Genomic DNA, 13,899 nt, shown 5'->3' with positions numbered 1-13,899 from the left:
AGAGGTCTGAGTTTCATACCTACACCTAGATTTAATGATTTTGATTGGGCAATTGATAGATTTAAGGTTGGTAGGAAACTGAGACTTATAGAAAAATTTTCGAACCCTATGATAAATGCTCAAACCTCTAAAACCTTTAAGAGAAAGAGTACTTATGATCCTCCATCCCTGAATCCTAGTATAAGGACCTTCACTAGGATGTTAGATCAGGATGTAAAAAAGTCGCTTGAAAAACACAAACAATGTAGATATAATCTTACTGGAGCTGAGAGAAGGGCTATAAGTGACCTAAAGAATAACCCACGGATTACCGTGAGACCCGCCGATAAGGGTGGGGCGGTGGTCCTATTAGATACCAGTGATTATAATTCTGAGGCGACAACTTGCGGATAGTGATACATATAGACCATTACCTAGTGACCCGGTGTTGATCTTTAAAAGCCGATTGGATAAATTATTGGATGCTGCTCTAGTACATGGTTGGATTGATGAAGAAACTACTGGTTTCCTTAAAACAGAATTTCCCATTTGCCCAATACTGTATCTACTGCCAAAAATTCACAAAACATTGGATAAACCACCGGGACGCCCAATAATCTCTGCACGTAACTCATTATTTTCCAACGTGGCCCAATATGTGGATAATTTTTTACAGGTTTGTGTCAAGGAGACCAGTAGTTATCTTAAAGACACGGGTGACTTTTTGAGACTGTTGAATTTGCTTCCTTATGTTAACCGAGGGATTTTCGTCACTCTTGACGTTACGTCTCTCTATACAGTGATTCCACATGGTGCTGGCCTGGCGGCCACTAGGCGAGCTTTGATCCAATTACATACTGGGACACCACCGACTGAATTCTTGATGGAATTGCTTGAACTCATCTTAACATGTAATTATTTTCGTTTTGGGGGGCGGTACTATCTCCAAACGGCGGGAACAGCGATGGGGAGCAACATTGCCCCCTCATATGCTAATCTTTATATGGATGAATATGTAAATCTAAACATCTTCCCGCGGTTTGGGGATAGTATCGCCTTCTATCGTCGATTTATTGACGATATTTTCTTAATTTGGAACGATACTGAGGAATCCCTCCTTGAGATGTTTGAATATCTCAATTCACTTGATTCCCCGATTAAGTTTACCATGCATTTTGATACTGAATCTATTGATTTTTTGGATGTAAGTGTCTATACCACTGGGTCAGGCTATGGTTACAAATTGTTTAGGAAGAGGACCGACAGGAATACGTTATTATCTTTTGATAGCCACCATCCAGGATCACTAAAACGTAATTTACCTATTTCTCAATTTATCAGGTTCTTCGGAACAACTCAGATCCGAATACTACTACAATACAGTTGGAAGATATGAAAAATAGATTCAAAGCCAGGGGATATGATGATCATACTATCATGAATTGCCTTGATAAGGCTAAAAAAATCCATGCAGGGCACTCACTGAAGAAGGTATCCGAAAAAAAACCCATTTGTTGTCTCCACTACTTTCAGTACAGCAGGATCTACGATACGAAAGGTGGTCAACAAACATTGGCCAATGGTTAAAACAGATCCAGTATTAACAAGGAGATTGCCAAATAAACCTCTACTGAGCTTTAGACGGGCGCGCAATTTGAAGGACATCTTAATGCAGCCTGATAGACCTATTGAATCTGGATCGGATATGTGGCTGGCACCCAAGAAAATGGGATGCTACAGATGCACTAACTGTACAACCTGCCGAAGTATGACAAGTGGAGAGTACTTTCACCATCCGCACACTGGTGCTAAAATATTTATCCGACATAGATTGGGCTGTACATCTGACTTTGTTGTCTATACCTTGACATGCCCTTGCTCTCTTGTTTATGTGGGCAAAACAATTCGCCCCTTTCGAGAAAGGATGGCAAACCATCGTCTGTCTGTGAGAGAGGCTCTGGCTAATGGCAACTCCGATAAACCGGTAGCCAGACATTTCTATGAGGCCCGCCACCCTTTGGCGTCTCTGAAAAGTATGGTGATTGATAGAGTGGCACCATTAAGAAGAGGTGGAGATCGGGCAAAGCTCTTGCTGAAACGGGAGGCGGCTTGGATACACCGCCTGGATACCATAAGACCACGTGGCCTAAATGATGGCATTCATTATGGCATTTTTCTGGAGTAATACTGGACCCTGTTTTTTATTTTTTTTATTTTTTTCATTTTTTTTTTCATTTTTCTTATTATTCTATATACTTTTTGGATGGTGGCATATCTGTGCCTTTTTTCCTTTTTTCCTTTTTTTGTATTCCTGTATATGGTCTATTTCCTATATGCAATTCAAAGATATGAGTGCCCTATTTTGGGAGTAAAAAGTTAAAAATTTAAAAATTTAATATAACTTCCGATGGATATTATAATATGTTTAATCTAGCTTTGCGGGCTCATCTGTATGTGCATATTGGTGCAATATGTACCCATGTGCACATGCGTACACTAATTTGTGTACACATACTAACTATATGATTTACCCTGATCCCAATCTCATCCTGCCTATCCAGTCTGGTTTTTAGATATTGTGAATAAGTACTCTGTTTCCGTGGTAATGTATTAACCTTGGCTGACTTAGCTGATTACTTGATTTCATGCACTATATTGTGAGCCTTTTAGGTTACTCTCAATTATAGTTTAGATCATTTGATCGTTTGTGGGAACTTCTAACCTCTAGCACAAGTGATAATATACGTATTTTACTTCCTATTCTCGGCGCTCCGTTTCCATGGTAGCGTCCGACATCCGGTCAGCTGATGCGCTCCACAGGCAGGAAGTGAGGATGCCTTTGGAACGCACGCCGGAGCTCTGAGGATAATAATGCGCTGTAAATGGTGTGCACAAAATCGGAACTTACCACTATGACTGGAGCTAGGTATGATGATGATTGGCATTGTAATTACTGACTTGTATATGTTTTATATTCATTTGTGATATGTGTTTGTTATTGTTGTCTCTGTCTGGGGTGTGGGGGTGTTGCTTTGATTAACTAGTGGGTGGGTCTATATAGGGTATATAAGGACAATCTGTTCATTCTTTAATCATCTTGACAAAGGTCTACATACAGACCGAAACGTTGATCTGAACCTTGTATTGATGATCTGATTAAAAACTTTTTGCTACTTTGAAGACTGGTGAGTGCTCCTGCTTTTTCAATGGATTTGTGTTAGAATGGGACTCTGTTCCTATCTATCTGGATGCTACCCCAGCAATTTTCTGTGCAATACGTGAGTGTGGACACTACCTTGTATGTATGTATATATATATATACAGTTCAAGCCAAGCCTCAGTTACACTCATCACGGCCCATAAGATCTTAATATGTATATTTTGGAGCAGAGAAGGGAAAGTGGGAATACTGTATGATAGATACTTTCAGATTCCGTATGTCAAGGGTTTCAACAAGGTACTGAAAGGAGACATTCTTCAAAGGAAGAGAAGTATTAGAACATGGGGACATGCACTGACTCTGGAGGGGGGTAGGTTCAAGAGAAATATGAGGAAAAATTATGTCACAAAAAGGGTAGTGGACAAGTGGTATTGCCTCCAGTCAGAGGCTAAGACAGTAGTGCAATTTAAACATGCTTGGGTTTAGACATAAGAATATCCTTACACAGAACTAGGGATCAAATAGAGTTGAGGTTATCAAAGGGTAAAAAAAGGGGCAGACTAGATGGGCCAAGTGGTTCTTATCTGCCGTCAAATTCTGTTTCTATAGTCTGGATGGTGTAATGGTTAGCATTACTGCCTCACAGCACTGAGGTCATGGGTTAGATTCCTGCCCTAACTGTGTGGAGTTTGTATATTCCCCTCTGTGCTTGCGTGGGTTTCCTCTGGGTGCTCCGGTTTGCTACCACAATCCAAAAATGTACTAGTAGGTTAATTGGCTCTCAACGAGAAAAAAAAGGTCACCCTGGTGTGTGTGTGTACATGGGCAGACTAGATGGGCCAAGTGGTTCTTATCTGCCGTCACATTCTATGATTCTATGATACCAACAGCAAAAACAAGATAGCAGATTGGGCATTGCAGTTTTGCCATTAGAAACCTGCAGGTTAGGCACAAAGCTGGACAGCTGCAAGGATGATATGGCTGGGCTTCCACTGTGATTGTCATTGATTTGACAGGTTCTCTAGGAACCTACCACCTGCTTGATTGAATGCACATTTTTTGTGGACACCAATGACATGAAATGAGCACAGTCAGTAAGAGGAAATAGGAGTGTTTGAGGAACTCCATAAACACACATTTATCAGGCACTTCCAGACAAAAGGCACAATAGTTCTAGTATTAACCCACAGCAATCTACTAGAGATGAGCGGGTTCGGTTCCTCGGAATCCGAACCCGCCCGAACTTCATGTTTTTTTTCACGGGTCCGAGCGACTCGGATCTTCCCGCCTTGCTCGGTTAACCCGAGCGCGCCCGAACGTCATCATGACGCTGTCGGATTCTCGCGAGGCTCGGATTCTATCGCGAGACTCGGATTCTATATAAGGAGCCGCGCGTCGCCGCCATTTTCACTCGTGCATTGAGATTGATAGGGAGAGGACGTGTCTGGCGTCCTCTCCATTAGAATAGAGATAGATTAGATAGAGAGAGAGAGATTGTGCAGAGTCGCAGACAGAGTTAGTTTACCACAGTCAGTGACCAGTGCAGTTGCTAGTTAACTTTTATTTAATATAATATATCCGTTCACTTCTCTCTGCTATATCCGTTCTCTGCCTGAAAAAAAAAACGATACACAGCACAGTCAGTCACACAGTGTGACTCAGTCTGTGTGCACTCAGCTCAGCCCAGTGTGCTGCACAGTCATCAATGTATAAATTAAAAGCTTATAATTAATTGTGGGGGAGACTGGGGAGCACTGCAGGTTGTTAGCAGGAGCCAGGAGTACAATTATATTAATTAACAGTGCACACTTTTGCTGCAGGAGTGGTGACCAGTGCCTGACCACCAGTATAGTATTGTTGTATACTACTAATATCTCTTTAAATATCAACCAGTCTATATTAGCAGCAGACACAGTACAGTGCGGTAGTTCACGGCTGTGGCTACCTCTGTGTCGGCACACGGCAGGCAGTCCGTCCGACCAGAATTGTATTATTTATTATTATATACCTACCACCTAACCGTGGTTTTTTTTTCATTCTTTATACCGTCATAGTGTCATCCTAATTGTTACGAGTATACTACTATCTCTTTATCAACCAGTGTACAGTGCGGTAGTTCACGGCTGTGGCTACCTCTGTGTCGGCACACGGCAGGCAGTCCGTCCGACCAGAATTGTATTATTTATTATTATATACCTACCACCTAACCGTGGTTTTTTTTTTCATTCTTTATACCGTCATAGTGTCATCCTAATTGTTACGAGTATACTACTATCTCTTTATCAACCAGTGTACAGTGCGGTAGTTCACGGCTGTGGCTACCTCTGTGTCGGCACACGGCAGGCAGTCCGTCCGACCAGAATTGTATTATTTATTATTATATACCTACCACCTAACCGTGGTTTTTTTTTTCATTCTTTATACCGTCATAGTGTCATCCTAATTGTTACGAGTATACTACTATCTCTTTATCAACCAGTGTACAGTGCGGTAGTTCACGGCTGTGGCTACCTCTGTGTCGGCACACGGCAGGCAGTCCGTCCGACCAGAATTGTATTATTTATTATTATATACCTACCACCTAACCGTGGTTTTTTTTTCATTCTTTATACCGTCATAGTGTCATCCTAATTGTTACGAGTATACTACTATCTCTTTATCAACCAGTGTACAGTGCGGTAGTTCACGGCTGTGGCTACCTCTGTGTCGGCACACGGCAGGCAGTCCGTCCGACCAGAATTGTATTATTTATTATTATATACCTACCACCTAACCGTGGTTTTTTTTTCATTCTTTATACCGTCATAGTGTCATCCTAATTGTTACGAGTATACTACTATCTCTTTATCAACCAGTGTACAGTGCGGTAGTTCACGGCTGTGGCTACCTCTGTGTCGGCACACGGCAGGCAGTCCGTCCGACCAGAATTGTATTATTTATTATTATATACCTACCACCTAACCGTGGTTTTTTTTTCATTCTTTATACCGTCATAGTGTCATCCTAATTGTTACGAGTATACTACTATCTCTTTATCAACCAGTGTACAGTGCGGTAGTTCACGGCTGTGGCTACCTCTGTGTCGGCACACGGCAGGCAGTCCGTCCGACCAGAATTGTATTATTTATTATTATATACCTACCACCTAACCGTGGTTTTTTTTTCATTCTTTATACCGTCATAGTGTCATCCTAATTGTTACGAGTATACTACTATCTCTTTATCAACCAGTGTACAGTGCGGTAGTTCACGGCTGTGGCTACCTCTGTGTCGGCACACGGCAGGCAGTCCGTCCGACCAGAATTGTATTATTTATTATTATATACCTACCACCTAACCGTGGTTTTTTTTTCATTCTTTATACCGTCATAGTCAGTCATACTAGTTGTTACGAGTATACTACTATCTCTTTATCAACCAGTGTACAGTGCGGTAGTTCACGGCTGTGGCTACCTCTGTGTCGGAACTCGGCAGGCAGTCCGTCCATCCATAATTGTATTATAATATATACCACCTAACCGTGGTTTTTTTTTCGTTCTTTATACCGTCGTCATACTAGTTGTTACGAGTATACTACTATCTCTTTATCAACCAGTGTACAGTGCGGTAGTTCACGGCTGTGGCTACCTCTGTGTCGGAACTCGGCAGGCAGTCCGTCCATCCATAATTGTATTATAATATATACCACCTAACCGTGGTTTTTTTTTCGTTCTTTATACCGTCGTCATACTAGTTGTTACGAGTATACTACTATCTCTTTATCAACCAGTGTACAGTGCGGTAGTTCACGGCTGTGGCTACCTCTGTGTCGGCACTCGGCAGGCAGTCCGTCCAACCATAATTGTATTATATACCACCTAACCGTGGTTTTTTTTTCATTCTTTATACCGTCGTCATACTAGTTGTTACGAGTATACTACTATCTCTTTATCAACCAGTGTACAGTGCGGTAGTTCACGGCTGTGGCTACCTCTGTGTCGGCACTCGGCAGGCAGTCCGTCCAACCATAATTGTATTATATACCACCTAACCGTGGTTTTTTTTTCATTCTTTATACCGTCGTCATACTAGTTGTTACGAGTATACTACTATCTCTTTATCAACCAGTGTACAGTGCGGTAGTTCACGGCTGTGGCTACCTCTGTGTCGGCACTCGGCAGCCCGTCCATAATTGTATATACCAGTGACCTAACCGTGGTTTTTTTTTCTTTCTTTATACATACATACTAGTTACGAGTATACTATCTCTTTATCAACCAGTCTATATATTAGCAGCAGACACAGTACAGTGCGGTAGTTCACGGCTGTGGCTACCTCTGTGTCGGCACTCGGCAGCCCGTCCATAATTGTATATACCACCTAACCGTGGTTTTTTTTTTCTTTCTTTATACATACATACTGCAGTGCCACTCCTAGATGGGCCCGGTGTTTGTGTCGGCCACTAGGGTCGCTAATCTTACTCACACAGTCAGCTACCTCATTGCGCCTCTTTTTTTCTTTGCGTCATGTGCTGTTTGGGGAGGGTTTTTTGGAAGGGCCATCCTGCGTGACACTGCAGTGCCACTCCTAGATGGGCCCGGTGTTTGTGTCGGCCACTAGGGTCGCTAATCTTACTCACACAGCTACCTCATTGCGCCTCTTTTTTTCTTTGCGTCATGTGCTGTTTGGGGAGGGTTTTTTGGAAGGGACATCCTGCGTGACACTGCAGTGCCACTCCTAGATGGGCCCGGTGTTTGTGTCGGCCACTAGGGTCGCTTATCTTACTCACACAGCGACCTCGGTGCAAATTTTAGGACTAAAAATAATATTGTGAGGTGTGAGGTATTCAGAATAGACTGAAAATGAGTGTAAATTATGGTTTTTGAGGTTAATAATACTTTGGGATCAAAATGACCCCCAAATTCTATGATTTAAGCTGTTTTTTAGTGTTTTTTGAAAAAAACACCCGAATCCAAAACACACCCGAATCCGACAAAAAAAATTCGGTGAGGTTTTGCCAAAACGCGTTCGAACCCAAAACACGGCCGCGGAACCGAACCCAAAACCAAAACACAAAACCCGAAAAATTTCAGGCGCTCATCTCTACAATCTACTGTATGTTTTTACTTCATATTTTTGCCTTCATAGCCCTGTCAAGATATCTATGCCAGTGGTTCTCAAACTGTGTGCCGTGGCACCCTGGGGTGCCTCAGTGCACTTGCAGGTGTGCCTTGGGTTGGTGGTCTAGGACCAATTCAAATTATTTATGGTCAATGTAGAAGGCAAACCCAGTGCTGCTGGCTGCCAATCATAAAATATGTGGAAAAAAAACCAGAAGCAATTCCTGTCCCTCACCACACAACTGAGCCTAAGTATGACATATAAACACAATTTACTTAATTTCATATTTCTTTCTAAATTTCTCAATAGGAAACTTTTGACCTAGGGGTGCCTTGAAAAAGATTCTGATACTCTAGGGCGCCGCCATTCAAAAAAGTTTGGGAACCATTGATCTAAAATATACAACTGTTAATAACTATGCTCCTCTTTCGCTGCATTTATAGAAACTTTACCTGGGAGCTGATCCCTCCTCTATCCAGAGAACCAGGAGGAAAAGAACTCTCAATGACGTCATTCGGAAACTAGAATTTACAGCAAAAGAAAAAAGTCAAGTAGATTTTCTACCCTTTCTTTCTGAAATGTTTATTTAAATATCTCGAAATTGATTTGATTCATAGGATTCAAAGGAGGGTAGTTCGAAAAACTGAAATGGTATAGTCATATTTTAACTCTTCTGTATGCATTCTATACAATGAAGTGGTCTGAAGGTTACAGGGAAAACACAATATAAGTATATAAAACCATAATTTATAACATGATAAAATGCCCTAGAGAATTTGTTATATCATGCCCATTAAAGCAACTTTGCAGTTTTCCTTGATGTGTCTTAAGGGCCCGAAAATACAGTTAGATGTTACTTTTGTGCAGCTGTAATTTGAGTTGCACATAACTGAAGTTACATGTAACTTGTACATGTACATGTACATGCACATGGAGTCAAAGACAGAGATGTCGTCATCATCAACAACACATACAGTGGGATATGTAAAGATTTATACATGTACCTTAAAGATATGTGTAGCTCAAAATTGGTCTTGCATTTCCACAACCCTACTGTATTGAATGACACGTGAACGGCTCACAAAGTGCACTGAGCTGCGTTTCTAAGACATTTGTACTTTCATCAAACTATAAATCGGGAACATTTTGCAAAGTTTGCTCAAAGTTTGAAACCATATGTGGTGGAATTTAGCAGATCAGAAACTTTTTGGGCAATAGTTTCTTAAAGCTGCAGAGCAGGTACAGGTGGGTGGTGGGGAGATCACAACCCTGTACCCACTGCTCAATACCGCAAACTTCAGTGGGAAAGTCAGCCAATGTGGGAGGATGGCTGGTGAGAATAGATGAGCTCCTCAACATTCAGGCATCTACTGGTCATTCCAGGAGAGTCAGCAACTATGGTTGCAAAGATTACCATCACCTCTTCTTACAGCTTACATTCAAATCTTATGGTCACTGTGCAAATCAAAAACATTTTAGCTGAGATCCAAACAATTTCAGATATTGGAAGCTTTCATGGAAAAAATTCCTGTCATCTGTTGACCTCCAGAATGGTAAATCCTGGACCATCCAATCTTTTTTTTTAGGGCCAGAATAAATACTGTTGGTTTGCTATGCTAATAATAGGATACCAAGAAGGTGGCAGGTGGGCCATGTCTCTGGTGATGTCATCTCCCTCCAACTGACTCTCTCAAATTCTTCACTCAACAGAGGGATGTGGAGAGATCAGTATCGTCATGCACAAATTGATCTATTTCTAGGTAGTAGGGAAAGGGCGGCAAAGCCACAATGAAGTAGCAAAAAGTATTGTGGATATCTTGGAGCTACGGGACCCCAAGTAAAAGGGAAAACACGGGACACTCTATACGTATTACATGCTCTGCATCTTTATGATAGATAAGATCCAATGAAACCTAAGATACTAACCAATGCAATCAAGTCCTTAAATTGTTGGCCTAGTGTATTTCATTCCTATAGGCAATGTATAGGACTATCCTTGAATTTGAGCAGTTGGTTCAATCTTATTTCCCTTAATTGTATTGTTATAATTATTGCACCACACCAGTGTTTTTGCAGAGTAGTCCCGATTTCCACTGTAAGAAAGGTTCAGAGCCTAACATTTTGTGGTAGTGGTATGCCCAGTTGGGACTGTAGTTACAGTAGGCGCATATGGGCAAGCTCTAAGTAGACTAAGATATGGCATGGCATATTGTGTCACAGGTTTTTACTCCGGTCGCTCTTCTGCTTGGTACCTGGTCATCAGGCCACTCGTGCATGAGATTACCAGGGAGGGAAACAATGTTGAGATACGTAGTCCATGGTCTACAATAGCTAATGCTCACTAAAGATGTTGTTAGCTGTCGAGACCAAGATCTGGAATGTTTTCCATTCTGGAGTTTGGTAAATTGGACAATATAGCAGCCCTCATAGAAATCTTTGGGGGCTGCTTATGTGATCAAAATTTGAGGAACCGCAACAGATATCAAAGATATCTACTGCAGTCATCCCTTCTTAAATACCGGGTATACTTAGTTTTCTAATTTTGTGGCTTTCCCACAAAATCCCCTTCATAAATATGACCCTAAAACCAAAATCCCCTTCATAAATATAACCCTAAACGCTTTGACCTGAACTGCCTTTACATCAAAGCAATTCCTATTGAAGAGAGATTGATTTTCTGAATTATTTAGATGTTTATCATGTATGTTAGAAATCCGCAGGGAAATGTAATAATAAAATGTAGCAACAATTCATACTCACTCCAAGTGCAGCCGCCAGCATCCTAAAAACAAAAATGAAAGATCTGTAATGTTTTAGGTTCCTACTTCCTAGAGTGGATATTGATGAGGATGTAATGTCACAATCTTTGTAATAGATTGATAGACAGACAGATAGATAGATAGATAGATAGATAGATAGATAGATAGATAGATAGATAGACAGATAAAGTATTTCATTTATTAAATGTGCATTGCATTATAAACTGTCACGTTTTATGTCTTTACTGGTATAGATTGTTACAGGTCGTATGTACCATTCAGACTTTATATCGCCATAATTTATCAATATTCACCTTGCCGGCCATGTTCTAGACTTCCTGCAGCTTGATAAATAGTAACCCCACATCCTTTAACACTATGAGGATATGGGTACCTGATGGTAGCTAGGTTAAGGCCAGAGAAGTTGGATTTTCATGGATTAATGACTAGAACGGATCATATGTAAAAATGTGTTGCTCGTGCAATTCTTCCTCTATAGGCTGTTCATTGCAAAAAAAAAAAAATAGAGATGTTGCCCATAGCAACCAACCAGGTTCTAGCTATCACTTCACAGATTGTACTAGATAAATGACAGTTAGGGGTATATTTACTAAAGTGCGGGTTTATTGAAGTGGAGATGTTGCCCATAGCAACCAATCATATTCTACTTGTCATTTATCTAGCACCTTCTGGAAGATAAAAACTAGAATTTGATTGGTTTCTATGGGCAACATCTCCACTTGAAGGCTTAGAAGGCTTATTACATCTCCCCCTCAGTACTACTATGGTAAATCATAAAATTGCCTAGGAATTTGGGTGGTTTATTTATCATCTTGTGGTTTGTTTGTTTTTGGAAGGGTTAAGTGTTCTGGCCAGGCATGGTTAAGGGATCACTGATCCATATATATTTACCTTCATTAATCATGCTAGGCAGGGTGAAAGCTATGTTTTACATTTGATATGTTTATTAAAATTATAGCGAGATCAAAATGTTGTAAGAGCCTAAAATAAAAAGCAAAGTACGGCTTTTGTCTAAATTTATTTTTAGAACCACGGTAAGCACAATGTAAAACCAATATATAATATATATTAAATCTAAAAAAATACATAGTATTAAAAAAAAAGTATATTTATCAGCAACAATATTATTCATGGATGATAGATGTGGGATATAATGAAAATAATTTATCATTTTCACCCACCTGCCAGAGGCAATATTTAATAATATGCAGTATACGGTACCATATACAGGTAATGTATTGCAATATGTGCATAAATGCATATATCAGCACATTAGAGGAGAAATAATAATGTAGCTTTTCACTTTGCTGAGGCACTTACAAAAATACTTTTTTTACGTTGCCGTTTTGTAAAACCGTGAAGATGTAATATAACACAATGGATACAAAGAAAGCTTAAAGGTTGAGGGGCCTATTTATGTACTGTATTTTGGCCAATAGCAGATCATTTTCATTGCCAGTGCGGTGGAATCATGCTCCTCGACCTGACGTCAGGGCATGAACAGGTGTCTATTCTGTCCTGTGCTGGTCCTGCCCCCTAACCATGTGATGGCGTGACGTTACACCTAGGGGGCGGGGACACTGGCTCAGAAGCAGTGCCCTCCCTGGAGCGTCCTGAAGGGCGGCACCGCTCACACACTTATAGTTACAGGCCTTGTGACGATACTGACTGTCAGTAGTAATATGAGATCCAGGTATTGTGTACGTGTGACCAGGTAATACCATACATGTACATGTGCACTGCACCGATAGCTAGGACCTGGCTTCAAAGCCAAATCTTCAAACAGTTTACACAGGTGCCTCTTCAGTCAAGAGCAACTGTACTGCAAAAGTGTTTTATTCTGAGTTAGATGGCAACACGAGCTGCAGGCGCAACTTACACTATTTTTTTTGTACATGCGCCTCTTTTAAAACTTGTGACTGGGCCAGGATTGGTGTTGGAACTGGCATGTAGACACGGTCTGTGGGCGTCCAGACGAGGTCAAGGCATGATGTGGGTGAGTAGTCGCAAACTGCAAATACAGTAGGTGACGTACAGACATGATTGCATCTGTCTGGGGTAAGCTGCACACTGATGATAATGACAGGCAAAGCATGCCTCTGATTGGACAAGAAAGTTTCAAGCACACCCACATATGCAAATGCAATAAAACTGCTACAACACCGTCTAAGAAGTCACAGTACGAAGATATGGGACAATTGCACAGACAGGAGGCAATCATGAGACCGACTGTCGGGATCCCAGCGGTCACAATGCCGACGCCAGGAATCCTGACAGGTGGTGTATTGCCGCTGCCGGAATACTGACGCCACAAGCTTTTCTCCCTCTATGGGTGTCCACGACACTCATAGAGGGAGAAAATAACGTGGCAGGCTGGCAAGGGGTTTTCTAGTGCTCGCCCCGCTGCCGGCATCCTGGTGCCGGTAAACCGCATGTATTCCGCACAGACAGTAACCAAACAAGAGACTATGGTGAAATGTAGATCAGGCAGGGGCATATCTGTCCCCAGTATCTGCAGAAAAAACCCCACAAGCTGGAAACTGCTGATATTCGTATAATAAGAAGAAGAAGAAGAAGAAGAAGAAAAAGAAGGAGAAGAAGAAGAAGAAGAATTTTATTTATGCAGCACTTGCATTGTATGGGATATACTGGCTCCTCTCACCTTAGATTGATCACACTATAGTGACCAGCTTGTTGTGGGAAGTCGCTCTCAGCAATGTGCCCCATATTCCTGGCTTCTGTAGGGCTCACAGACTGCATAAAACTAATCTGACTGGGACAACACGCTCAGCTAACTTGTACAATGAGCCTGGATATCACAGCCACAGGAGGGCTGAGTGTGTTTACCCCATATCACCTAGGAGCTGCGGGCAGGGCTTG

At 41.4% G+C, this 13,899-nt stretch overlaps 1 protein-coding gene across 2 annotated transcripts in view; it reads right to left on the bottom strand.

Moving 5' to 3' along the window:
* LOC134944515 (uncharacterized) overlaps positions 1–13,834 on the bottom strand; it is a 463,054-nt gene extending 449,220 nt beyond the window's left edge. For both annotated transcript variants that reach the window (XM_063933135.1, XM_063933136.1), the window contains exons 1-3: positions 13,682–13,834; positions 11,000–11,021; positions 8,692–8,760 (exon numbers count right to left, since the gene is read on the bottom strand). In XM_063933135.1, the coding sequence (XP_063789205.1) occupies positions 8,692–8,760; positions 11,000–11,021; positions 13,682–13,779 (189 nt within the window). In that variant the 5' untranslated portion in view covers positions 13,780–13,834. The remainder of the gene's footprint in view (positions 1–8,691; positions 8,761–10,999; positions 11,022–13,681) is intronic.
* Between the last annotated feature and the right edge of the window lie 65 nt (positions 13,835–13,899).

This window comes from Pseudophryne corroboree, chromosome 7 (assembly GCF_028390025.1).
Source record: "Pseudophryne corroboree isolate aPseCor3 chromosome 7, aPseCor3.hap2, whole genome shotgun sequence".
Taxonomy (NCBI): Eukaryota; Metazoa; Chordata; class Amphibia; order Anura; family Myobatrachidae; genus Pseudophryne; species Pseudophryne corroboree.
The sequence above is the reverse complement of the archived record's forward strand: the minus strand, read 5'-3'. Positions and strand labels throughout refer to the sequence as shown.